The sequence below is a fragment of the Crinia signifera genome, chromosome 5, assembly GCF_055691185.1.
Source record: "Crinia signifera chromosome 5, ASM5569118v1, whole genome shotgun sequence".
Classification (NCBI taxonomy): domain Eukaryota; kingdom Metazoa; phylum Chordata; class Amphibia; order Anura; family Myobatrachidae; genus Crinia; species Crinia signifera.
Genome location: NC_139221.1, coordinates 335,667,285 through 335,694,667, shown reverse-complemented (window position 1 = coordinate 335,694,667; position 27,383 = coordinate 335,667,285). Strand labels below are relative to the sequence as shown.

The following is a 27,383-nucleotide window of genomic DNA, read 5'->3' as shown; positions in this document are numbered from 1 at the left end:
AGTAACTCGTCTCATTACACCATGTGTCCCATCCCATTACACCATGTGGCCCCTCCCATTACACCATGTAATCAGTGTAACTCCTCCCATTACACTGTGCCCCTCCTATTACTCCTTATAATCAGTATAACTCCTATTACTCCTAATAATCAGTGTAACGCCTCCTCTTTTGCCATGTAATCAGTGTAACTCCTTATAATTTGTATAACTCCTTCTATGCAAGTATAGTCAGAAAACTGCGGGAGAAACAAGTACATTCACAGAGGAGAAAGTCCTCACAGAACTCTCAAAACTGAAAGTGGATAAATCAATGGGGCCAGATGGGATACATCCAAGGATACTAACAGAGCTTAAAGGGGAGCTGGTAAAACCAATAACAGAATTATTCAACCAGTCACTAGCTACTGGAGTAATCCCAGAGGACTGGAAAACAGTGAATGTAGTCTGGTAAATTTGATAATGAGAAACCTTAAGCACACTGGGTGACACTTAAAATATTTATTCAAGATAAAAATGATAAAATAACATAGACATCATACACATGAAAAAAGTTCCTCCTTACCCAGCGGAGATGGTGGAGCCAGGGAAGATGTTAACAGAGTGTTACAAAAAGGGCTCACCCTGTAGGCTCCACAGGTCTGATGCTGGGTTCAGTCCTTTATGGGTGGTTCCAATCCTGGGCCAACGCGTTTCGAGTCTACTTGAACTCTTTGTCAAGGCCTCAATCAGTATAACTCCTCCCATTTTCCTCCTAATATTCAGTGTAACTCCTACTATTATTACATGTGGCCCCTCCTAGTACACAATGTAATCAGTGTAACTCCTCCCATTACACCATGTGGCCCCTCCTATTCCTTCTTATAATTAGTATAACTCCTCCCATTACACCATATCGCATCCCGATAATCCCTTTCCGTATTGCATGTACATTCTAGAAACCCCTCAGCACCTTTTATGTGACTCCACCCATTACACCTTGTAGCCCCTCCCATTACACAATATCACACCCCAATAATCCCTCTCAGTATTGCATGTAGATTCTGGAATCCCCTCAGCACGTTATATGTGACATTATTGGGGGCAGTGCTGGACACAAGGATCCCCTGACTGGAAATAAGAATAGACATTGACTAATGGAAACATGGTAATGGCACCAAGCATGGAGCCCAGCTGTACCACTGCCCCGCACCACACAAGGGCGCTGTGTCCTTCATCGCGCAGGATCATTCCTATAATCACCTTGACGTAGGAGAGTATCCCGACAAATAGCACCCAGGCCAGGACCTGTATAGAGACAATGATACTCATCACACTGATACAGTATACAGGAGAGGTGTGGCCTGTACTACCTCCCACCCAGTGTTGTGACCAAGCCCCTCCCTACTCCAACCAAACTGTCTACCGTAGGTGAGTGTCAGCATCATCATGGGCCAAGTCACTTACATGACCCCCGAGTCACCGCCTTCCTGATGCTGACACTACCGTAAGTGCTCAGCCGACCCAACTGGGGCAAAATAAGGGCTAAATCTGGCCTAGAATAGGAAGTGTGTCATAGGTGTTCTATCATATAAACCCAATAATTCAAGGTCAAAAAATGAGTTTAAAGTGTACTTACGATGAGAGCGCCTCCTATGTTACCATGAAGGAGGGGGGGACATGGACTTAGCACCGCCATGCCCATTATGTATGAGCCGATGATGGAACCGGTCGCTGCCAGGCCCCCTAGTGTCAGAAGAGACCTAGAGAGAAACCAACGGATGAAGTTACTCAATCATTTTTCATTCCTGAGAAGATAGAAGTCATGTATGTAAAGTAGCATACGTGCCTGGTGCACCTTGCTACACCAGACGATCACAGATTTGTTAAACCCACTGGACATGGGCTATTAGATGATTTTCTTGTATGATCAGTAACTGTTACTGACTCCACCCACAGGTCTAGCATATATATTTAGTGTGCACCTGCAAACTCCTCCTCCTGCTTGCTGCACTACAGGTCTCAGCAGGTAGCACCTCATATGTCCAGGGTGTGCAGTTTAGGGCCCCTCCCCCTATGTACTATATATTGTGTATTCATACACACTGGAAGGAACTAGAGACGCCTTCCTCCTTAACTAGCACCCCACCCACCTGTCCCAGATTGATTTTAATTAGGTTGGAGTCCCAACATTCAAGACTGCACACCTCAGCTTGGCACTATGAGGGTAAGTCCTACTATACATATATGCTGAGTGTTGGTCTGTGGGACTGTGTTTGGGGCGCTGGGCTCTTTGGGCTGCTGTTGCTGGGGTGCTCCATGGCATCATATCGTACACTTTATCACCCCTTTAGTTTGTTTAATATATATGTAGCACCCTTCACATGTATTATTACTTCTTGCCTAGGTAAGTCCTATCACATATAATTTCCCCTATCCCTTTTACTATCACTTTAATTTCACACTAATGTGATGCCATGGGGTGGTTCTGCTGGGCTGGCCTGGGGGGCCCTGTGCCCTGGACCTGTCCCAGAGTAGTGTTAGGGACTTGTCCTATTGAGGTAACCTGGATGCGGTGGACAAGCCCATACTAATGGCCATTACTATGCTAATAACCTCAAATGCAATATAGCAAGATATTAAAAGGTCTAGCATATATATTTAGTGTGCACCTGCAAACTACTCCTCCTGCTTAATACCTCCGGTACCCGGAACCCCTTCTCTCAGGCAAATATCTCCGGTACCTGGAACCACCTCTCTCAGGCTCCTACCTCTGTTACCCGTAACCCTTTCTCTCAGGCTAATACCTCCAGTACCCCTGGGGAAGTGTGGATTACTTTTATGGCATGTGTGTTCTGTTGTTAATTATTTAAAGAACAGGGGAACTACAGGTACTAGCGTGCCTTTTATACCCTGCACACTAGTACTTGTTATTCTCCGAGGACCGGCATGTGGGGGAATGTTTTTAGGAAGTTTCCGGAGAACATTGGACTGACACCATGTCAAGATATCATTAAGGTCTAGAAGACAAGCTCTGAAAATGTTCAGCTGCAGAAACAACATACTGTATATATAACATGATAAGTAGGCCCCATATCACCTGGCTGGAAGGAAGGGAGAGTTATGTGCTTTACCTCCTCAGTCATCTCAGCAGATCAGGATGGAAATGACCAAAGAGTAGGGAAGGCAATCAGTGGTTCGGAAACATTGATAGTCTAAAACCAACAAGTTTTTCTATGATGGGGAACCAATGCTGAAGAACATTGGTTGCACATGTCTGATATATACTGTCTATGCGTGTGCAGCTCTCAGCCATAGTGGTTATCATGAAGAAACACATGGAACCATCAGCATCGGCCACTTATTACGTCATTTTGCAGTTGGACTGTGTAGGTTGCATTATAACAATTGGGGCTTCTGTTACTTTGTCTTAGATGAAGGTTCCCCGTATAATGAGCTGGTGAATAAGCTGTCACCTGGTGTATTCATTTACATAAACTTATTCTGCGTGTTTTCGTTTTCATTAGTTTTTGTGAAACTAAATCTTCCCCAATAAAATATAGTTCCACACTAGTCTGTAATACATTATAACCCACTCCACTATAGATGCCTGGATCGTGGAGGTCTCTAGAACTTGGGTCTGTCTGCACATAATGAGGGGGAACGTCACTTTGCATTGGCACTGGGTGGTTTTTCAGGGTGATTGACTGAGAGCAATAACATTGCGGGCTGAAGCATTATAGGAGTGTCCTTATAAACCCGGGACCATGGTGAGGCATTTTCGGATCATATATTCACGACATACAATTTCTTAGTGTTGCTGTAGACTGCATTTATATCATTAGCAACTCACCAACAAAATGGCCGCATCCACCTCAATAGACACCTCTATGCATATGTATACTATTACTAACAAGGGAGTGCCCCTTACGCTTACCTGTTGGGCAGACACATTGCTAGGCCACACGCCAGTGGATTTGCCATGGATGCCAGAGTTGCTGTGAGGTGATAGATGTGTCCTCCATAGGGAATACAGGAGTAAGTCTGCACAGCAGGAAGTACCGCATTGGTCAGAGCATTCACCCAAGCCAGGACTATGTAGATGAAGACCTTCTCCCAGACAGAGTACCTTTCCAACTGTCTACAGTCCTTCTTGGCCTCTTCTCCAGCCTCATCCTCCACCATCATAGGCTTCTGCTCCACACCCTTTCCCCATGGTTCCTTTTCTCCTCTCTTGTTGCCTTTCACTGCCTTTTGGGTCCTCTTGCACTGATTACAGGGGGTCCTGTGAAGGATTGTAAAGGCCATTAGACTGATCCCCATCATCCCTGCCAGGAACAGGAAGAAGCCCCATGCAGGGAATCTGGCCGGCTGGTATACAGCTGTTAGATTTCCAGTAGCATATGACCCATTTGCTTCAGTAATGTTCATTATGTTACAGCTCACCACCCCGACTCCTTGTCCCAGAGCCAGCAATGCTGGTACCAGCCCACTTAGACCTTCTCCGATGAAGTAGGATACAAGGTAGTCTGGTCTGAGGCGAGTCATATAAGGTAGGAAGGTAACTGAAGAAGTGCAATCCACCAATGACAGAAAGAAGATGAGAGCCAGCAGAGCAGTACTTCTCCGGGTTGACCCAACCCAGCTCGTTTCTTGCCAGAGGAAAGCCAACAGTATGCATGATGCAACCCCAATGGACAAAAGCCCAAAGATCACAGGCCCCTCATGGAGATGTTCCGGGCGCAGCTTGTGGACAAGTGTGACTACCAGTGGTCCAATATTGGCAAACTGAATTAGAAGAGAGAGGTAAGAGGGCAGCTCCCAACCTTCAGGTGTATGGGGTACTAAAACAGGCAGTTCCACCCAAACCCCATTGATGGCAACCCAAGAGCCAAGACCAAGCAAGCAGCTGAGGACATGTAGAATCAAAGCCATAATCCACCAGGATTAAGTGAGTTTCATCAAGTTGGAAGTTCTGTGTTCATTGAGGAGCTTTGATGTTGGAAGTCAATGAATCTGGGAATTAGATATAACTGGGTCTCTAAAATAGAAAGCAAATATGGAAGAATTATTCCCAGTGTTGCTAAATGGATACAAAACCTTGACACTCTAGGAAAGGGATCTACGAGATCCACAACAGTGAATGTGATCAAGTATAAGGGCAGAAAAAGACTCTTCACGGTGACTAAAATCAGGATTGATAACAGCAAACAAAGTAAGAATCAGAATTCATGGGAATCAGTGGTGTAGCTATAGACATAGTTGCCGACTTTTGAGCTGCCCTCTGCGGGAGAGGGCAGCCAGCTCTGTCAGGCAGGGGGGCGGGGCCATTTCCAGGACTGGGAAAAGAGGCGTTCCGGGGGCGTGGCCACACAGATGATGCCCTGTTGGGGGCATGTCTACAGCGTCACGGCATTTTAGCCCCGTCCCCCGCGGTGCAATGCCGGTATTTCAGTCATTGCACTGCGGGGGGCGGGGCTAAAATGCCGCGATCGCGGAATTTTACCTGCGGACCCCCCCGCCAAGGGACACATCGCAGGAGCTGGGGGGGATATGCGGGAGGATTGCCACCCTTTCCGGGGGACCGGGAGGGGGACCTGATTTCCGGGACCCTCCCGGCCATTCCGGGAGGGTAGGCAACCCTGGCTATAGAGGGTGCAAGGGGTGCACTTGCCATGGGGCCCGTGGGCCCAGCAAGCTACCCCCTGCACCACTTCTAGGATTAACTCCGCCATGGGACAAGGAACACTACCTGGCAACAGCTCTAGGGACATGTCCTGTACTCAGGTCCAGTGGGGGAGCGTGCTGGCAATCAGAGGCAGTAGCTACCCCCTACGCGCAGCAGCGCTATGCCTACCAGCACATTCTGCAGCAGGGACCCCAACCAGGAGCAGCGCTGAGCTGTCGGCAGTGGAAAGAGACAGGGCCCCTGACAACCAAGCAAGAGATGGCAGCAGCAACACCACCAAGCCAGCCAGGGGTAAGCTGCCCTTGTTTATTGTGGTGCCAGTGGTGGCTCCCTGAAGTCACTCCCCATACAAGGGGGGTTATTGTGGTTCACTCGCAAAGGCAAATTCACTATCAGATGGACAAAACCATGTGCACTGCAGGTGGGGCAGATGTAACTTGTGCAGAGAGAGTTAGATTTGGGTGGGGTCTGTACTTCAAACTAATATCTATATTGCAGTGGAAAAATAAAGCAGCCAGTATTTACTCTGCACAGAAATAAAATTATTCACCCAAATCTAATTCTCTCTGCACATGTTACATCTGCCCCACCTGCAGTGCACATGGTTTGTCCATTAGAGAGTGAATTTGCCTTTGCGAGTGAACTAGAATAACCCCCAAAGGGTGTATACTTATATAAATGCCTGACATAGGGGTGTATATAAGTATGCAGTCATTATATAGATGTATATATGGAAGGGTGGACATATGTATGTATATATGTATGTATGTATGTATGAGGGAGGCAGTGTATGTATGTATGTATGTATATATGTATGAGCATTGGCGGATTCGGGGGGGGGGAGGGGGGCACCCGGACACGTGCCCCCGTTATTTTATTTTGTAGCTGAGGACCAGGGCTTTCCAGCGAGCCCAGCACCGTGTCTCTAGCCCCCAGGAACCGGAGATATCGCCTAGCAAAGCTGTGACGTTTTCCCCATAGGATAATATGGGACCCGTTAATTCCGACCCCACCCGGTTCCGACGGCTGCCAGTTCCCCCCCTGGCATCACAGAAGTTTGGGGCAGTGCATGTGGGAGCGCCGGGAGCTGCAGTGCTATAGTTAAACCCCCCCCCCCCCAATCCCCCGCAGACTTACCTATCTCGCTGGTCCCGGTGGCTCCGTTCTTCTGCTGAGGACCACCACAAAATGGCCGCCCCCATATAGCACACAGTTCTCTAAAACTGTCTGCTGTATGGGGGCGGCCATTTTCTGGTGGTCCTCAGCAGAAGAACGAAGCCGCCGGGACCAGCGCGATAGGTAAGGCTGTGGGGGATTGAGTGGGGGTTTGCATGGGCGGCGGGTAGGCGGGGTGCTTGGCGGGGCGGCGGGGTAGGGGTGCTTGGTGGGGCGGCGGCGGGGGGGCGCCCAAAACTTAGCTACGCCACTGGTTTGGGGTTGATCTTATTCAGTTCCAAATCGCTGGGACTTCAATATGATACCAGGCTGGTCCATATTGGTTCCAGAGATATTGTGGGTAAACCAATTTTTTTATTTTTGAAATGTAATTTCATGGCTGTTCATGTTCTTTGAGGGCAAATTACTCTGGAACCAAACGGTCCAGTTTCACTGGACCAAAATCATTCTAAGCCCACTCAAAAGTTCTTCAATATGATACTTGTCTCATGTAAATGGGTCAGTTGGTTCCGAAGATATAGCCGGTTAAATTAGATAACAGGTTAAAGGGGGGAGGGGTGATTTTCTCTCCCCCTCACACCAGAAAATGCAGGGACTAGGCTGGTGTAAAAGGGGCCAACCTGGGAATACATTTTCTGGTGTGAAAGGGGTATTATTTCAAATAGCCGGGACCTGCAGTGCTCCGAATACAGCCAGGATCTGCCACTGTCAGTGGCTATTACTTCTGCCTGGCGGCTGTCCCCCATTTACCGCGAGCATGTATTCCCCCTTGGCAATGAGCATGGAACCTCTGGCAATGAGCATGGAACCCTTGGCAATGAGCATGTAGATAAGCAGCACTTATGTAGCATAATTTTTAATAGGCATTATGGTGTTTGGCATAATACATAATGGACATCATGCCGTGTAACTTAACGTGTAATGGACATTATGGTGTAAATGTTTAATGCGCGCTTTTGGTGGACAATGTCCCTGTTTATGAAGCGTATTGTGAATTTTGGCTCAATCCATATGGCATTATGTAAATTCTGGCTCAATCCGTGTGGCATTATGTGAATTCTGGCTCAATCTGTGTGGCATTATGTGAATGTTGACACAATCCGTGTGGCATTATGTGAATGTTGGCTCAATCCGTGTGGCATTATGTGAATTATGGCTCATTCCATTTGGCATCATGTGTAAGGGGCAAGTATAATGGGGTCTAGTATTTTGTTGCATAATGTGTAGAAGTTGTATATGGTGTGGTACACTACACTCAAGGACACGCCCCCTGATGAGTGGCCACACACCCCTTTTCCGGAGCACGCCTTCGGCGCGCGCACAACTACATCCTCCACTTTTGTCGCCATTGTGGGCCTGCGTACTTTAAATGCCAGGGCCTATTTTTAATCCCATTCCCACCCTCTCTCTGTCACTCTCTTAGCATGTACACCGGCACCACTAACACTGCCCCTCCCCCACCTAAACCCCCTTTTATCATGGTGCTCATACTCATTCCTCATCTCTGTCCCTGTGCTCTTTCTCATTCCTCGTCTCTATCCCTGTGCTCATTCTCATTCTTCGTCTCTCTCGAGTTCATTCTTATTCCTCATTTGTGTCTCTGCGTTTGTTCTCATTCGTTTGTCTGTGCCTGTGCTCGTTCTTATTCTTTGTCTCTGTCCCTGCGCTCATTCTCATCCATCTCTGTCCCTGCACTCAGATTCATTCCTCATCTTTCTCCTTGTGTTAATTCTCATTCCTCGTCTCTGTGCTCATTCTCATTCCTTGTCTCTGTACCTAATGTATGCTCATTCTCATTCCTTGTTTCTGAGCTCAGTCTCATTCCTCATCTCTGTTCCTGTGCATATTCTCATTCCTCGTCTCTGTTCCTGTGCATATTCTCATTCCTCGTCTCTGTTCCTGTGCTCATTCCCATTCCTAGTCTGTCTGTGCACTCATTCTCATTCTTCATATCTGTCCCTATGCTCATTCCTCATCTCTGTCCCTGTGCTCATTCTCATTCCTCATCTCTGTTCCTGTACTCATTCGAATTGTTTGTCTCTGTCCCTGTGTTCTTTTCTCAGTTCTGTCCCTGTGCTCATTCTCATTTATCGTCTCTGTCCCTGCGCTTGTTCTCATTCTTCATCTGTCCCTGTGCTCATTCCTCATCTCTGTTCCTGTGCTCATTCTCATGCCTTATCTCTGTTTCATTCTCATTCCTCTTTTCTGTCCCTGTGCTCATCTCGATCCTTGCCCCTCTCCCTGTGTTTATTCTCATTCCTCATTGCTGTCTCTGTGCTCATCTCATTCATTGTCTCTCTCCCTGTGCTCAATCTCATTCCTCATCTATGTCCCAACGCTCATTCTCATTCCTCATCTCTGTCCCTGTGCTTGTTCTCATTCATCTCGGTCCCTGTGCTCAATCCTCATCTCGGTCCCTGTGATCATTCTCATTTGTCGTCTCTGTCCCTGTGCTCATTCTCATTCCTCATCTAGGTCCCTGCACTCATTCTCATACCTCGACTTGTGTTCATCCTCATCTCAGTCCCTGTGCATATACTCATTCCTTGTCTCTGTCCCTGTGCTCATTCTCATTCCTCATCTCTGTCCCTATGTTCATTCTTTTTCCTTGTCTCTGTCGTTGTGCTCATTCTCATTCCTCGTCTCTGTCCCTGCGCTCATTCTCATTCCTCGTATCTCTACTTGTGTTCATCCTCATCATAGTCCATGTGCTCATTCTCATTCCACGTCTCTCTATCTCCTTGAGTTCGTTCAAATTCTTCATCTCTGTCCCTGTGTTCATTCTCATTCCTCATCTCTGTGCTCATTCTCATTCCCTGCACTCATCCTTCATCTCGGTCCCTGCGCTCATTCTCATTCCTTATCTCTGTGCTCATTCTCATTCCTTGTCTCAGTCTCTATGCTCGGTCTCATTCTTCATCTCGGACCCTGCGCTCATTCTCTTTCCCTGCGCTCATCCTAACTCCTCATCTCTGCAAAGGAAAGAACACATAGCAACGCATCAGGTAGCAAGCGCAGGTACACACCACACAAGGCACATTCCAGAGGAGATTTCCAACACGCTGGTGACCTACTTCCAGCTCCTATTTGGTAACATTACATTCAGGGCCAGATTCTCTAAGCTTCAAAAGTGATAAAATGGAGAGTGATAAACAGCCAGCCAATCAGCTCCTACCTGCCATGTCACAGGCTGTGTTTGAAAGCTGTCAGACAGGAGCTGATTGGCTGGCTGTTAGAGAATCTGTCCCTATGTAGGAGCTATGCGGGATGTTTCCTATAGTATAATGCAGCACCCTCCGCATCACATCTTAGGGGGACATTTCTGCCCATAGCAACCGATCCGACTATGACTACTATTTCTCTATTGTATCCTAGTAAGTGAAAGCCAGAATCTGATTGGTTGCTATGGGCAACATCACTGCTTTCTTTTATAAAAGCTTTAGTAAATTTACCCCATGATGGGAGGAGGGAGCGAGCAAGGGAGCGATGGATGGAGGGAGCAATGAATGGAGGGAGCAAGGTAGCAAGCGAGGGAGGATGGAGGGAGCGATGGATGGAGGGAGCGATGGATGGAGGGAACAAGGGATGGAGGGAGAAATGGATGGAGGGAGCGAGGGCGGGAACGATGGATGGAGGGAGTAATAGATGGAGGTAGCAAACGAGGGAGCGATGGATGGAGGGAGTGGTGGAGGGAGGGAGCAAGGTAGCAAGCGAGGCAGGTACAGTAAGAGGAGAGATGGATGGAGGGAGGAGGAAGCGATGGTGGGAGCAATGGATGGAGGTAGCGAGCGAGGGAGGGAGTAATGGATTGAGGTAGCGAGCTAGTGATGGATGGAGAGAGGTAGTGAGTGATGGTTGGAGGAAGCGGTGGATTCTCATTCCACATCTCTGTCCCTGCGCCCATTCTCATTTCTCATCTCTATCTCCTTGAGTTTGTTCAAACTCGTCGTTTCTGTCTCTGCATTCATTCTCAATCCTCATCTCTGTCCCTGCGCTCATTCTCATTCCTCGTATCTCGACTTGTGTTCATCCTCAGCTCAGTCCCTGCACACATTCTCATGCATTGTCTCTCTCTCTCCTTGAGTTTGTTCAAATTCCTCATCATAGTATTTCTGTAGGGTTAGAAGCTGTTTTAGCAAAGGGTGTTATTAGCTACCGGTGCCATCTGACCAGTTAACCCCTTCCCGACATTTGACGTACATTTACGTCATGGTCGGGAAGTACTTCCCGACACATGGCATAAATGTACGTCATGGTTTCTAACTGTCACTGCGTCTATAGACGCGGTGACAGTTAAGAGATGTCTGCTGTCCCTGACAGCAGACATCCCCCCTCGCCGCCCAGGGGGGGCAGGGGTGCCCCCCCCGGTCGGCGATCGCTGTGATTGGCTGTTCAAATCTGAACAGTCAATCACAGCGTTTCCTGTGTTACCGGCGGCTAAGCCGCTCGGTAACACAGAAAACGGTGGTGATCGGTGCAGCACCGATCACCACCGAGCGGCAGCACCCCCCTCCCACCCGCCGGGCACTCACCCGGCAGCAGCAGCAGCTCCCCCGGCTCCACCGCTACGTCCGGAGCGCACGCTGCGCTCCCCTCCTCCCCCCTCCCCCCCGCAGCAGCAGCAGCAGCAGCAGCAGCAGCATCATGCTGCTGCTGGAAAAGTTAAAAATAAAATAAAATAAAAAATAATGTGCAAATGTGTATATATATATATATATACACACACATATATATATATATATATATATATATATATATGTGTGTGTATATATATGTATATATATGTATATATATATATATATATATATATATATACACACATATATATATATATATATATATGTGTGTGTGTGTGTGTGTGTGTGTGTGTGTGCGTATACCGCACCGATCACCAACGATCGCCAGCCCCCCCCCCCTCCCACCCGGCAGCCCCCCTCCCTCCCACCCACCCGGCTGCCGCAGCGCCAGCACCCCTCCCACCCCCCCGCCAGCCGCAGCGCCAGCCCCCCTCCCAAAGCTGGTGACCAAAATGGGGTCACTTGTGGGGGGGTTCCACTGTATTGGTGCTTCGGGGGTCTTGCTAATGCGACATAGCACCCGCCATTCATTCCACCACCAAAAATCACTCCTTCCCTTCTGAGTCCTGCCATGCACCCAACTGGTATTTTTTGGTCACATGTGAGGCATTGCCGTACCCGGGAGAAATTGGGGCACAGATTTTGGGGTGCTTTGTCTCCTTCATTCCTTGTGAAAATTAAAAATTTTGAGCCAGAACTGCATTTTTGTGTAAAAAATTAAATTTTTTTACACAAAAATGCAGATCTGGCTCAAAATTTTTCATTTTCACAAGGAATGAAGGAGAAAAAGCACCCCAAAATCTGTGCCCCAATTTCTCCCGAGTACGGCAATGCCTCACATGTGACCAAAAAATACCAGTTGGGTGCATGGCAGGACTCAGAAGGGAAGGAGTGATTTTTGGATTTTGCAGCACAGATTCTGGTTGAATGACCCCTGAAGCACCTATACAGTGGAACCCCCCCACAAGTGACCCCATTTTGCAAACTACACCCTTCAGGGAATTCATCAGGGGGTATAGTGTACATTTCAAACCCCCAGGGGTTTAACCAATTTTGATACAACTGAGCTGTGAAAATGAAAAATTAATTTTTTTCATTTTCACAGCCCAGTTGTATCAAAATTGGTGAAACCCCTGGGGGTTTGAAATGTACACTATACCCCTAGATGAATTCCCTGAGGGGTGTAGTTTGCAAAATGGGGTCACTTGTGGGGGGGTTCCTAACTTTTAGCATCTTATGGTGCCTAGAAACCTACATGGTGCCTAAAAAATAATCTCATAAAAAGGAGGCTCCAAAATCAAGTAGGTGCTCCTTCTATTATGAAGCCTGTGGTTTGGTCACCGTGCACACTAGGGCCACATATAGGATATTTATGAAAACAAAAGAATTGGGGGAATCAATTTTTAGTCACATTTCTCTAGTAAAATCTACTGTATTCGTTAGAAAAATGTATTAAAATTGAAACTCTGCAAAAAAAAAGAAATTTTGAAATTTCACCTACACTTTGTTTTAATTCCTGTGAAACACCTAAAGGGTTAACAAACTTCCAAAATGCTGTTTTGAATACTGTGAGGGGTGCAGTTTTTGAAATGGCATCATTTATGGGGGTGTCTCACATACAAGTCCCTCAAAGTCACATCAGAACTGAACTGGTCCCTAAAAAAATCAGTGTTTGAAATTTTCTTGAAAATTTGAGAATTTGCTATTCATATTGTAAGCCTCCTAGTGTCCCAAAAAATTAAAAGGAAGTTGAAATAATGATGTCAACATAAAGTAGACATATGGTCTATGTTAGTTATTCACTATTTTGAGTGGTAAGATTATTTGTCTCACAAGCAGAAAATTTAACATTTTGCAAATCGCAAAATTTTCCATTTTTTTCCGACATTTTGGTATTTTTCACAAAAAAACACAGACTGTATCGACGAAAATTTACCACTAACTTGAAGTACAATGTGTCACGAGAAAACAATCTCAAAATCACTGGGATAAGTAAAAGCAAAAAAAAGTTATCCCCACTTAAGTGAGACATGTCAGATTTGAAAAAAATGGCTCTGTCAGGAACGCAAAAACTAGCTCTGTCAGGAAGGGGTTAAAGAAACAGTTTTATTCTGCAGGAATCTGGACTAATCCATCTATTTCTTGTCATCTAACAGGTATGTAACATCCACTGCACTACAGATCCCAGCCTAGCCTCTGCATTGTCTTCTGGCATGTTTTGCTGTAAATGTATGTAACATCCACATCCACTGCACTACAGATCCCAGCATAGCCTCTGCATTGTCTTCTGCCATGTTTTTGCAGTAAATGTATGTAACATCCACACCCACTGCACTACAGATCCCAGCATAGCCTCTGCATTGTCTTCTGGCATGTTTTTGCTGTAAATGTTTGTAACATCCACATCCACTGCACTACAGATCCCAGCCTAGCTTCTGCATTGTCTTCTGGCATGTTTTTGCTGTAAATGTATGTAACATCCACATCCACTGCACTACAGATCCCAGCCTAGCTTCTGCATGATCTTCTGGCATGTTTTTGCTTTAAATGTATGTAACATCCACATCCACTGCACTACAGATCCCAGCCTAGCCTCTGCATTGTCTTCTGGCATGTTTTTGCTTTAAATGTATGTAACATCCATATCCACTGCACTACAGATCCCAGCCTAGCTTCTGCATAATCTTCTGGCATGTTTTTGCTTTACATGTATGTAACATCCACATCCACTGCACTACAGATCCCAGCCTAGCCTCTGCATTGTCTTCTGGCATGTTTTTGCTGTAAATGTATGTACATCAATAGATAATTGTATTTTGTTAGATGTATGTATAGATTGGAAGGTGCTAAGCAAGCCAATATTAGCATACCTTTTGGCTGGCCAATCAGGCTAGTTTATGATCTCTGTACAATTAGCATTTCAATCAGGTGGGCAAATGGTCTGGCCTGGCCTTGCCCTTAATTTGGGATAGTATTTCTTTAGGGTTAGTAGCAAGGCAGCTTGCTGACTTTCAGCTTACTGTTTTAACAACGGGTGTTATTAACTAAGGGTAGAATCTGAACAGTTAAAGAAACAGTTGAACAACTACATAAAGAAATACCGGAGGAACACAGAAGGACATAAAATTAAACATCATCCACTGAAAATCCAGAATTCTGCAGTGAGTTACCTGGCCCAGCATCACCTACAGTCTGCACAGTTACCTGGCCCAGCATCACCTACAGTCTGCACAGTTACCTGGCCCTGCATCACCTACAGTCTGCACAGTTACCTGACCCAGCATCACCTACAGTCTGCACAGCCAGGACAATGACCTCCATACTGAACTAATCTCTGTACCAGAGCCATGGCTCCTCAATCCTGTGCATTCCATATTCACTCTGCATGCTTTCTGCCCCTAGCAGGGTGTGTTGTGGCATGGTCCATGGTGCCAAGCTGTTAGGGGTCAATGGTGCAGGAGGAGGGGGAAGAGGAGGAGACAGGGGACTACTTTGTCCATTCTCTCTACCTGCTGCCTCATATCCTGACCATCCCTGCCATTCTCACTTCTTGCCTCAGGTCTCCTTACCTGCACCTCATGTCACCTGTCTGTCTCCCCCTCCCTCTAGATTGTAAGCTCCTTAGAGCAGGGCCCTCCTCCCTCCTGTTCTCATAGCACTCTTTTTGTATTTCAACTACAGCTCTCTTACTCATCTACAATCTATACCTGCATCTCTTCTCATTCACTTCCTTATATCTCAGCTGTATTGTGTACTAAAGGCCCCCATACATTAGGCCGACTTGTCCTTAGGACAAGTCGGACCCAATTCTCCTGTGAGCCGCCCGGGAGGCTCACATACAATTTGGCACTTGATGAGCCAAATTTGACATGTGATAAATCACTTGTCGGGGAGTAGGGGGCGGGCGGTGAGGTGCAGGGGGGCGGCGGTCATCATCATCAGGGTGGAGCAGTGTGACGGGCAGCGGGTCCCTGAGTGCTTGGCTGGCGGCGCCGGTGAGTGCTGACCTGGCCAAGGGTGTGATGATCACAGTCTCTCATTCAGCAGCGCTGCGGATGGGATGCGCAGTGGCGGGTATTAGATTTTTAAAAAAACCTGTCAAATGACTGGCCGTTCTCTGATTGGCTGAGCTCCGCGAGAGAACGGACAGTCATTTGACAGGTTTTAAAAAAATCTAATACCCGCCACTGCACGTCCCGTCCCGCAGCGCTGCTGAATGAGAGACTGTCTGTGATCATCACACTGCCGGCCAGGTCAGCACTCGCCAGCGCCGCCAGCCAAGCGCTCAGGGACCCGCTGCCCGCCCCACTGCTCCCCCGGTGTCTGCATGCATATGCCTGTCAGGTGGGCAGGCATATGCATACAGGGAGGTCGGACGTGATCGTACATGCCTCCCTTATCCGGTCCGATGCGCACGGGACCGCGCATCGGATCGGATCAGATATCACACACCTGTGAGTTTGGGCTGATTTCACCCGGTTATCGGCCCAAAGTGCCGAAATCAGATGAAATCGTCCCAAAATCGCATAGTGTATGGGGGCCTTAAGAATTGTGCTTTAATTGTGTTATGTCTAGTTCTGTGTACCCTGTACTGTTCTTTTGTGTTCTATATGTACAGTACTGGCTGGTGCAATCACCATGTGGCGCCGTTGAATGGCTGCCTGGGTGCTGCACAGCTCAGTAATTATATGTTCCCCATGTCTGTGTCCCTCATTAGAGTACATCTAGTATATATATATCAGTACTTTTACTGGCTGTGCAATCACCATGTGGCGCCGTTGAATGGCTGCCTGGGTGCTGCACAGCTCAGTAATTATATGTTCCCCATGTCTGTGTCCCTCATTAGAGTACATCTAGTATATATATATCAGTACTTTTACTGGCTGTGCAATCACCATGTGGCGCCGCTGAATGGCTGCCTGGGTGCTGCACAGCTCAGTAATTATATGTTCCCCATGTCTGTGTCCCTCATTAGAGTACATCTAGTGTATATATATATCAGTACTTTTACTGGCTGTGCAATCACCATGTGGCGCCGCTGAATGGCTGCCTGGGTGCTGCACAGCTCAGTAATTATATGTTCCCCATGTCTGTGTCCCTCATTAGAGTACATCTAGTGTATATATATATCAGTACTTTTACTGGCTGTGCAATCACCATGTGGCGCCGCTGATTGGCTGCCTGGGTGCTGCACAGCTCAGTAATTATATGTTCCCCATGTCTGTGTCCCTCATTAGAGTACATCTAGTATATATATATCAGTACTGTTACTGGCTGTGCAATCACAATGTGGCGCGGCTAAATGGCTGCATGGGTACTGCACAGCTCGGTAAATATGTTCCCCATGTCCATGTCCCTTATTAGAGTACATCTAGTTTATATATATCAGTACTGTTACTGGCTGTGCAATCACCATGTGGCACCGCTGATTGGCTGCCTGGGTACTGCACAGCTCAGTAATTATATGTTCCCCATGTCTGTGTCCCTCATTAGAGTACATCTAGTATATATATATATATATATCAGTACTGTTACTGGCTGTGCAATCACCATGTGGCGCGGCTAAATGGCTGCATGGGTACTGCACAGCTCGGTAAATATGTTCCCCATGTCCATGTCCCTTATTAGAGTACATCTAGTTTATATATATCAGTACTGTTACTGGCTGTGCAATCACCATGTGGTGCCGCTGAATGGCTGCCTGGGTACTGCACAGCTTGGTAAATATGTTTCCCATGTCCATGTCCCTTATTAGAATGCGTCTTGTGCATATCTGTACATGTCTGTACTGCCATTGTTACCTGTTTCTTGTACTGATAACCTTTCTATTACATTATGTGCATTGTTACTTTTAATGTCTGTAAAGCGCCTTGAGTCCTGTTGGAGAAAGTGCACTATATAAATAAAACTTACGTACCTACTAATCTCTCTCCTTGTGTTCATTCTTATTATTAATCTCTATCTCTGCATTCATTCTCATTCTTCGTCTCTCTCCTTGTTCTTATTCTTTGTCTCCGTCCCTGCGCTCATTCCTAGTCTCTGTACCTGTGCTCATTCTCATCCATCTCTGTCCCTGCACTCAGTCTCATTCCTCATCTCTCTCCTTGCGTTCATTCTCATTCCATGTCTCTGTACCTAATTTATGCTCATTCTCATTCCTTGTTTCTGAGCTCAGTCTCATTCGTCATCTCTGTTCCTTTGCTCATTCTCATTCCTCATCTCTGTTCCTGTGCTCATTCTCATTCCTCATCTCTGTTCCTGTGCTCATTCTCATTCCTCATCTCTGTCCCTGTGCTCATTCTTATATCTCTCTATCTCCTTGAGTTCATTAAAATTCCTCATCTCTGTCCTTGCGCTCATTCTCATTCCTCGCCTCTGTCCCTGCACTCAATCTCATTCCTCGTATCTCTCCTTGTGTTCTTCCTTAATCTTAGTCCATGTGCTCATCCTCATTCCTCGTCTCTCTCTATCTCCTTGAGTTCGTTCAAATTCCTCATCTCTGTGTCTGCATTCATTCTCATTCCTCATCTCTGTCCCTGTGCTCATTCTCATTTCTCATCTCTCTCCTTGAGTTTGTTCAAGTTTCTCGTCTGTCTTTGTATTAATTCTCATTCCTCGTCTCTGTCCCTGTGCTCATTACTATTCCTCGACTCCGTCCCTGAGCTCATTCTCATTCCTCGTACCTCGACTTGTGTTCATCCTCATCTCAGACCATGTGCTCATTCTCATTCCTCGTCTTGTGTTCATCCTCATCTCAGTCCCTGTGCTTATTCTCATTCTTTGTATCTGTCCTTGTGCTCATACTCATTCCTCGTCTCAGTCCCTGTGCTCTCTCATTCCTCATCTCTGTCCCTGTGCTCTCTCTCATTCCTCGTCTCTGCCCCTGTGCTCTCTCTTTCCTCGTCTCTGTCCCTGTGCTCATTCTCATTACTTGTCTCTGTCCCTGCACTCAATCTCATACCTTGTATCTCTCCTTGTGTTCATCCTCATCTCAGTCCATGTGCTCATTCTCATTCCTTATCTCTGTCCCGATGTTCATTCTCCTTCCTTATCTCTGTCCCGGTGCTGATTCTCATTCCTCATCTCTGTCTCTGCGCTCATTCTCAATCCTCCTCTCTGTCCCTGCGCTCATTCTCATTCCTCGTCTCTGTCCCTGCACTCATTCTCATTCCTTGTCTCTGTCCCTGCGCTCATTCTTATTCCTCGTATCTCTCCTTGTGTTCATCCTCATCTTAGTCCATGTGCTCATTCTACGTCTCTCTATCTCCTTAAGTTCGTTCAAATTCCTCATCTCGGTCCCTGTGCTCATTCCTCATATCTGTCCCTGTGCTCATTCTCATTCCTCATCTTTGTGCTCATTCTCATTCCTTGTCTCAGTCTCTATGCTCGGTCTCATTCTTCATCTCGGACCCTGCGCTCATTCTCTTTCCCTGCGCTCATCCTAACTCCTCATCTCTGCAAAGGAAAGAACACATAGCAACGCATCAGGTAGCAAGTGCAGGTACACACCACACAAGGCACATTCCAGAGGAGATTTCCAACACGCTGGTGACCTACTTCCAGCTCCTATTTGGTAACATTACATTCAGGGCCAGATTCTCTAAGCTTCAAAAGTGATAAAATGGAGAGTGATAAACAGCCAGCCAATCAGCTCCTACCTGCCATGTCACAGGCTGTGTTTGAAAGCTGTCAGACAGGAGCTGATTGGCTGGCTGTTAGAGAATCTGTCCCTATGTGGGAGCTATGCGGGATGTTTCCTATAGTATAATGCAGCACCCTCCGCATCACATCTTAGGGGGACATTTCTGTCCATAGCAACCGATCCGACTATGACTACTATTTCTCTATTGTATCCTAGTAAGTGAAAGCCAGAATCTGATTGGTTGCTATGGGCAACATCACTGCTTTCTTTTATAAAAGCTTTAGTAAATTTACCCCATGATGGGAGGAGGGAGCGAGCAAGGGAGCGATGGATGGAGGGAGCAATGAATGGCGGGAGCAAGGTAGCAAGTGAGGGAGGATGGAGGGAGCGATGGATGGAGGGAACAAGGGATGGAGGGAGTAATGGATGGAGCGATGGATGAAGGATAGAAATGGATGGAGGGAGCGAGGGCAGGAACGATGGATGGAGGTAGCGAGCGAGGGAGGGAATAATGGATTGAGGTAGCGAGCGAGTGATGGATGGAGGAAGCGATGGATTCTCATTCCTCGTATCTCTCCTTGTGTTCATCCTCATTTTAGTCCATGTGCACATTCTCATTCCACGTCTCTCTCTATCTCCTTGAGTTCATTAAAATTCCTCGTCTCTGTCCCTGTGCACTTTCTCATTCCTCGTCTCTGTCCCTGTGCTCTTTCTCATTCCTCGTCTCTGTCCCTGTGCACTTTCTCATTCCTCGTCTCTGTCCCTGTGCTCTTTCTCATTCCTCGTCTCTGTCCCTGTGCACTTTCACATTCCTCGTCTCTGTCCCTGTGCTCTTTCTTATTCCTCGTCTCTGTCCCTGTGCACTTTCTCATTCCTCGTCTCTGTCCCTGTGCACTCTCATTCCTCGTCTCTGTCCCTGTGCACTTTCTCATTCCTCGTCTCTGTCCCTGTGCTCTTTCTCATTCCTCGTCTCTGTCCCTGTGCACTTTCTCATTCCTCGTCTCTGTCCCTGTGCTCTTTCTCATTCCTCGTCTCTGTCCCTGTGCACTTTCACATTCCTCGTCTCTGTCCCTGTGCTCTTTCTTATTCCTCGTCTCTGTCCCTGTGCACTTTCTCATTCCTCGTCTCTGTCCCTGTGCACTCTCATTCCTCGTCTCTGTCCCTGTGCACTTTCTCATTCCTCGTCTCTGTCCCTGTGCACTTTCTCATTCCTCGTCTCTGTCCCTGTGCTCTTTCTCATTCCTCGTCTCTGTCCCTGTGCACTTTCTCATTCCTCGTCTCTGTCCCTGTGCACTTTCTCATTCCTCGTCTCTGTCCCTGTGCACTTTCTCATTCCTCGTCTCTGTCCCTGTGCACTTTCTCATTCCTCGTCTCTGTCCCTGTGCTCTTTCTCATTCCTCGTCTCTGTCCCTGTGCACTTTCTCATTCCTCGTCTCTGTCCCTGTGCACTTTCTCATTCCTCGTCTCTGTCCCTGTGCACTTTCTCATTCCTCGTCTGTCCCTGCACTCAATCTCAAACCCCGTAACTCTCCTTGTGTTCATCCTCATCTCAGTCCATGTGCTCATTCTCATTCCTCATCTCAGTCCATGTGCTCATTCTCATTCCTCATCTCTGTCCTTGCGCTCAATATCATTACTTGTATCTCGACTTGTGTTCATCCTCATCTCTATCTCTGCACTCATTATCATTCCTTGTCTCTGTACCTGTGCTCATTCTCATCCATCTCTGTCCCTGCACTCATTCTCATCTCTCTCTATCTCCTTGAGTTTGTTCAAGTTCCTAGTCTCTGCATTCATTCTCATTCCTCGTCTCTTTCCCTGCGCACATTCTCATTCCTCGTCTCTGTCCCTGTACTCATTACTATTCCTCGACTCTGTCCCTGCGCTCATACTGGTTTTACAGGCATTGCACAGCAAGGGGGGTCATGATGACATGGTTCGCGTCATCTGGTCCCCATGGACCCCCTGCTAAGGGGGTATTGCAATTGACTTGTCCATCTTTCTGGGAGGCAGACCATATTTTCGGGAGCCTCTTGGCCATTCTGGGTACTTACCACCACTGAGGACCACATTCCACTGCTGGATGAGAAGACCCTGCTTCTGAAGGTAACGAGTTATGGGAAAGCTCCAATTGCTTAACTAGACCACAGCAGGGCGGGTGGGGTGCTAGGGTGTCAGACCAAGTTTAGCTGATGTCGGAGATATCGGGTATGTTCCAGAGGGGTGAGAAACGAGATACAGCGATGTCTATAGGTCATTGTGTTACCCGGGTTTTATATTAAGCATGCATAGCCATCTCCAAATTAGGCCACACCCCCATAAAAGTATCCAGGCCCCTGTACATGAGGAGGGAACCCATCACCCCATCCCCTGTACATAAGAGACCCCCCACTCACCCCGTCCCTTATACACGAGAGTGACCTCCTCACCCCATCCCCTGTCCATAAGGGAGAGCCCTCACCCGGTCTTTTTACATAAGAGAGCCACTCACCCCATCCCCTATACATGCTGTAGAGACCCCCTCACCCCCTCACTCCCGCCACCCATCAGGATTCTGATTCCCTTACCTCCTTCAAGCGCTCCCTTAAAAACCCACTTTTTTCGACTAGCCTATCCCTCCTCCTAACCTCTTTCGATCCTCCTATCCTGCCTCCATTCCCCTCCGTTCCTACTTATCCTGTTGTTTTTCGTTCGTCCACCCACCTATTTTTAGTATGTTAACTCTTATGAGTAGGGCCCCTCCTTCCTCACGTACTCACCCTACCTCTTTACCTCACCTGTGCTCCCGTCCTGTTCTTCCCTTCCTCTACTTCATCTTCAGTCTCCTCGACAATTTTGACACCTACTTCTGAACTGATGCTGATTTTAGTTCTACCAGCTATACCCTATTTATACTGTATTTTTCAACACACCCTGTAAGTTACCTCGTAATTTTTTTGTTGCTATGTACGGCGCTGCGGACACTTTGCGGCGCCTTATAAATAAACGTACTACTACTACTACTACTACAGATCCCACCGCTGCCACCAAATGTCACGGACCCACCGGTCGCCTGCTCCGATACGTCAATCTGAGCAGCGCCCGGCCCGTGACTGGGGTTCACTCAGGACACTCGGGTCCTTTCCTTGAGGTACACTGCCACCAGCCAAAACCTGATTTTAGCGCCTGAAACTGCGCAAGGGGCGGCTTGGCTCGCCCCTGACCATACAATACAAAGATAACAATGGTAACGTTTTTCAGCCGTTCTCTTCCGAGGCTAATGAGTCTTAGGAACACAGAACCAGAACTGGAATAATGTATTATTTATTCCTAGAAATACTACAGAGCTTTAGATAATAATTACAAGATTTTACAATGATTTTAAAAGTACACACAAGTTTTAAATGCAAATTTCAGTAATAAAATAAAAGGAAAAAGACAGAATCGTATCCTACAATCCTGAAAGTGGGGGGGGTCCTCCACAAGAAATCTCTCGTCGCCTACAGCCTGCTTGCTCGACCCCCAGGTAGTGACTCTGAACTATAGGGAGAAGGTCTTGTTATACCTTGCAGGCTCCCTCATCCCTCCCACCCTTGGGATTCCACTCTTTCCATGCTGAAGGAATGTGGAAGGTCCCTGGCAATGTACAGTCTGCTGTTTTCAAAGTGATTGATCTCTTTCCTTGCATAGCAGACCCACTGATAAGAGATGTGAAGGAAGAGGACAAACTCTAACCTCTTCTTCTGGACCATGGTTTATGAGGGCTCAGATCTTATCTTACATCCTAACTCCGGAGGAGTCACAGATGTCACACTGAGGAAATACAGGCCTCAAACTAAAACCAGGGTCACCTACAGTTTACATACAAGACATGTCCTGATTCCAATACTCACAGGAGACATAACTATTACACCCAATATCAGACATACATTGATTGAACAGATAATCAGAACAGAGGCATCCACCGGAGACATAACTATTACACCAATATCAGACATACATTGATTGAACAGATAATCAGAACAGGAGGCATACGTTAATTTGATCGATCACCTGATCTGATCGTTACACCGCCCCTTATACATGAGGTAGAGACCCCCTCACCCCATCCCTTATACACGAGTGACCCCCTCACCCCTTCCTAATACATGAGGGAGAGACCCCCTCACCCCGTCCCTAATACATGAGGGAAAGACCCCTCACCCTGTCCCTTATACATGAGGGAGAGACCCCCCTCACCCTGTCCCTTATACATGAGGGAGAGACCCCTCACACAGGCCCCTATACATGTGGGAGAGACCCCATCCATTATACATGAGGGAGAGACCCCATCACCCTCAATCCTTTATACACGAGTGACCCCCTCACCCCTTCCCTAATACATGAGGGAGAGACCACCACACCCTATCCCTTATACATGAGGAAGAGACCCCTCACCCCTTCATTTAAAACATTAGGGAGAGACCCCCTCACCTCGTCCCTTATACATGTTGGAGAGACCCCCTCATCCCGTCCCTTATACATGAGGGAGAGGACCTTCACCCCATCCCTTATACATGTGGGAGAGACCCTCTACACCAGTCATGTCCAACCTGCGGCCCTCCAGCTGTTGTGAAACTACACATCCCAGAAGGCCTTGCCACAGTTTTGATATTAGGACATGCTAAACTATGGCAAGGCATGCTGGGATTTGTAGTTTCACAACAGCTGGAGGGCCGCAGGTTGGACATGCCTGCTCTACACCATCCCTTATACATGTGGGAGAGACCCCCTCACCCCGTCCCCTATACATGAGGGAGAGACCCCCTCACCCATCCCCTATACATAAGGAAGAGACCCCCTCACCCCGTCCCCTATACATGAGGGAGAGACCCCCTCACCCCGTCCCCTATACATGAGGGAGAGACCCCCTCACCCCGTCCCCTATACATGAGGGAGAGACCCCCTCACCCCGTCCCCTATACATGAGGGAGAGACCCCCTCACCCCGTCCCCTATACATGAGGGAGAGACCCCCTCACCCCGTCCCTTATACATGAGGGAGAGACCCCCTCACCCCGCCCCTTATACATGACGGAGAGACCCCCTCACCCCGTCCCTTATACATGAGGGAGAGACCCCCTCACCCCGTCCCTTATACATGAGGGAGAGACCCCCTCACCCCGTCCCTTATACATGAGGGGAGAGACCCCCTCACCCCATCCCCTATACATGAGGGAGAGACCCCCTCACCCCGACCCTTATACATGAGGGAGAGACCCCCTCACCCCGTCAGCTATACATGAGGGAGAGACCCCCTCACCCCATCCCCTATACATGAGGGAGAGACCCCCTCCCCTATACATGAGGGAGAGACCCCCTCACCCCCGTCCCTTATACATGAGGGAGAGACCCCGTCACCCCGTCCCTTATACATGAGGGAGAGACCCCCTCACCCTGTCCCTTATACATGTAGGGAGAGACACCCACACCCCATCCCTTATACATGTGGGAGAGACCCCCTCACCCCGTCCCTTATACATGAGGGAGAGACCCCCTCACCCCATCCCCTATACATGAGGGAGAGACCCCCTCACCCCGACCCTTATACATGAGGGAGAGACCCCCTCACCCATCCCCTATACATGAGGGAGAGACCCCCTCACCCCGTCAGCTATACATGAGGGAGAGACCACCACACCCCATCCCCTATACATGAGGGAGAGACCCCCTCACCCCGTCCCCTATACATGAGGGAGAGACCCCTCACCCCGTCCCTTATACATGAGGGAGAGACCCCCTCACCCCGTCCCTTATACATGAGGGAGAGACCCCCTCACCCCGTCCCTTATACATGAGGGAGAGACCCCCTCACCCCGTCCCCTATACATGAGGGAGAGACCCCCTCACCCCGACCCTTATACATGAGGGAGAGACCCCCTCACCCCGACCTTATACATGAGGGAGAGACCCCCTCACCCCATCCCCTATACATGAGGGAGAGACCCCCTCACCCCGTCCTTTATACATGAGGGAGAGACCCCCTCACCCTGTCCCTTATACATGTGGAGAGACCCCCTCACCCCGTCCCTTATACATGAGGGAGAGACCCCCTCACCCATCCCCTATACATGAGGGAGAGACCCCCTCACCCTGACCCTTATACATGAGGGAGAGACCCCCCTCACCCCATCCCCTATACATGAGGGAGAGACCCCCTCACCCCGTCAGCTATACATGAGGGAGAGACCACCACACCCCATCCCCTATACATGAGGGAGAGACCCCCTCACCCCGTCCCCTATACATGAGGTAGAGACCCCCTCACCCCGTCCCTTATACATGAGGGAGAGACCCCCTCACCCCGTCCCTTATACATGAGGGGAGAGGACCCCCTCAACCCCGTCCCTTATACATGAGGGAGAGACCCCCTCACCCCGTCCCCTATACATGAGGGAGAGACCCCCTCACCCCGACCCTTATACATGAGGGAGAGACCCCCTCACCCCGACCCTTATACATGAGGGAGAGACCCCCTCACCCCGTCCCTTATACATGAGGGAGAGACCCCCTCACCCCGTCCCCTATACATGAGGGAGAGACCACCTCACCCTGTCCCTTATACATGAGGGAGAGACCCCCTCACCCTGTCCCTTATACATGTGGGAGAGACCCCCTCACCCCGTCCCTTATACATGAGGGAGAGACCCCCTCACCCCATCCCCTATACATGAGGGAGAGACCCCCTCACCCCAACCCTTATACATGAGGGAGAGACCCCCTCACCCCATCCCCTATACATGAGGGAGAGACCCCCTCACCCCGTCAGCTATACATGAGGGAGAGACCACCACACCCCATCCCCTATACATGAGGGAGAGACCCCCTCACCCCGTCCCCTATACATGAGGGAGAGACCCCCTCACCCCGTCCCTTATACATGAGGGAGAGACCCCCTCACCCCGTCCCTTATACATGAGGGAGAGACCCCCTCACCCCGTCCCTTATACATGAGGGAGAGACCCCCTCACCCCGTCCCCTATACATGAGGGAGAGACCCCCTCACCCTGTCCCTTACACATGAGGGAGAGACCCCCTCACCCCGACCCTTATACATGAGGGAGAGACCCCCTCACCCCGTCCCCTATACATGAGGGAGAGACCCCCTCAGCCCGTCCCTTATACATGAGGGAGAGACCCCCTCACCCCGTCCCTTACACATGAGGGAGAGACCCCCTCACCCCGACCCCTATACATGAGGGAGAGACCCCCTCACCCCGTCCCTTATACATGAGGGAGAGACCCCCTCACCCCATCCCCTATACATGAGGGAGAGACCCCCTCAGCCCGTCCCTTATACATGAGGGAGAGACCCCCTCACCCCGTCCCTTACACATGAGGGAGAGACCCCCTCACCCCGACCCTTATACATGAGGGAGAGACCCCCTCACCCCGTCCCTTATACATGAGGGAGAGACCCCCTCACCCCATCCCCTATACATGAGGGAGAGACCCCCTCACCCCGTCAGCTATACATGAGGGAGAGACCCCCTCACCCCGTCCCCTATATATGAGGGAGAGACCCCCTCACCCCGTCCCTAATACATGAGGGAGAGACCCCCTCACCCCGTCCCTTATACATGAGGGAGAGACCCCCTCACCCCGTCCCTAATACATGAGGGAGAGACCCCCTCACCCCGTCCCTTATACATATGAGGGAGAGACCCCCTCACCCCGTCCCCTATATATGAGGGAGAGACCCCCTCACCCCGTCCCTAATACATGAGGGAGAGACCCCCTCACCCCGTCCCTTATACATATGAGGGAGAGACCCTCTCACCCCGTCCCTTATACATGAGGGAGAGACCCCGTCCCTAATACATGAGGGAGAGACGCCCTCACCCCGTCCCTTATACATGAGGGAGAGACCCCCTCATACTGTCCCTTTTCCCATTGGCAGATGCAGACCCCATATGTTTCTCTGGGGATAACAAGAATATGCAGAATTATGGAGATTACCCCCCCCCCCCACACACACACCCTATACATATATATATATATATTATTCACACACACCCCATCTATCTATATACACACACTTTTAGCAGCCTAATACCATGGTTCTCAGGACAGCGGGAGAGAGTGTAAGCTCACATGACTAGTAACATTCCTCCCCAACCAGTGCTGGTTATATGCCGTAGTTATACACTATTATAATCCCAGTAACACCAGTGCCCGTCCCTGCTGGGATCACTCACCTTTCTGGGTGTCACTCACTGAGCACCGGGCACAGCACAGCTCCATCACTAAGGTCTCCGCTGAGAGGTGTGACTGTATCATGAGCCCAGAGGCAGGTCATATGTCCA

General features: G+C 48.7%; 1 protein-coding gene across 1 annotated transcript; it reads right to left on the bottom strand.

Moving 5' to 3' along the window:
* Positions 1-541: 541 nt before the first annotated feature.
* On the bottom strand, positions 542-27,383 carry LOC146079798 (solute carrier family 52, riboflavin transporter, member 3-B-like). The gene is made up of 4 exons (XM_083186442.1): positions 27,276-27,383; positions 3,914-5,017; positions 1,616-1,739; positions 542-1,284 (listed from the first exon to the last, which is right to left on the bottom strand). Exons 2-4 carry the CDS (start codon positions 4,909-4,911, stop codon positions 1,072-1,074), a joined length of 1,335 nt encoding a protein of 444 aa, XP_083042568.1. The 5' UTR covers positions 4,912-5,017; positions 27,276-27,383; the 3' UTR covers positions 542-1,071.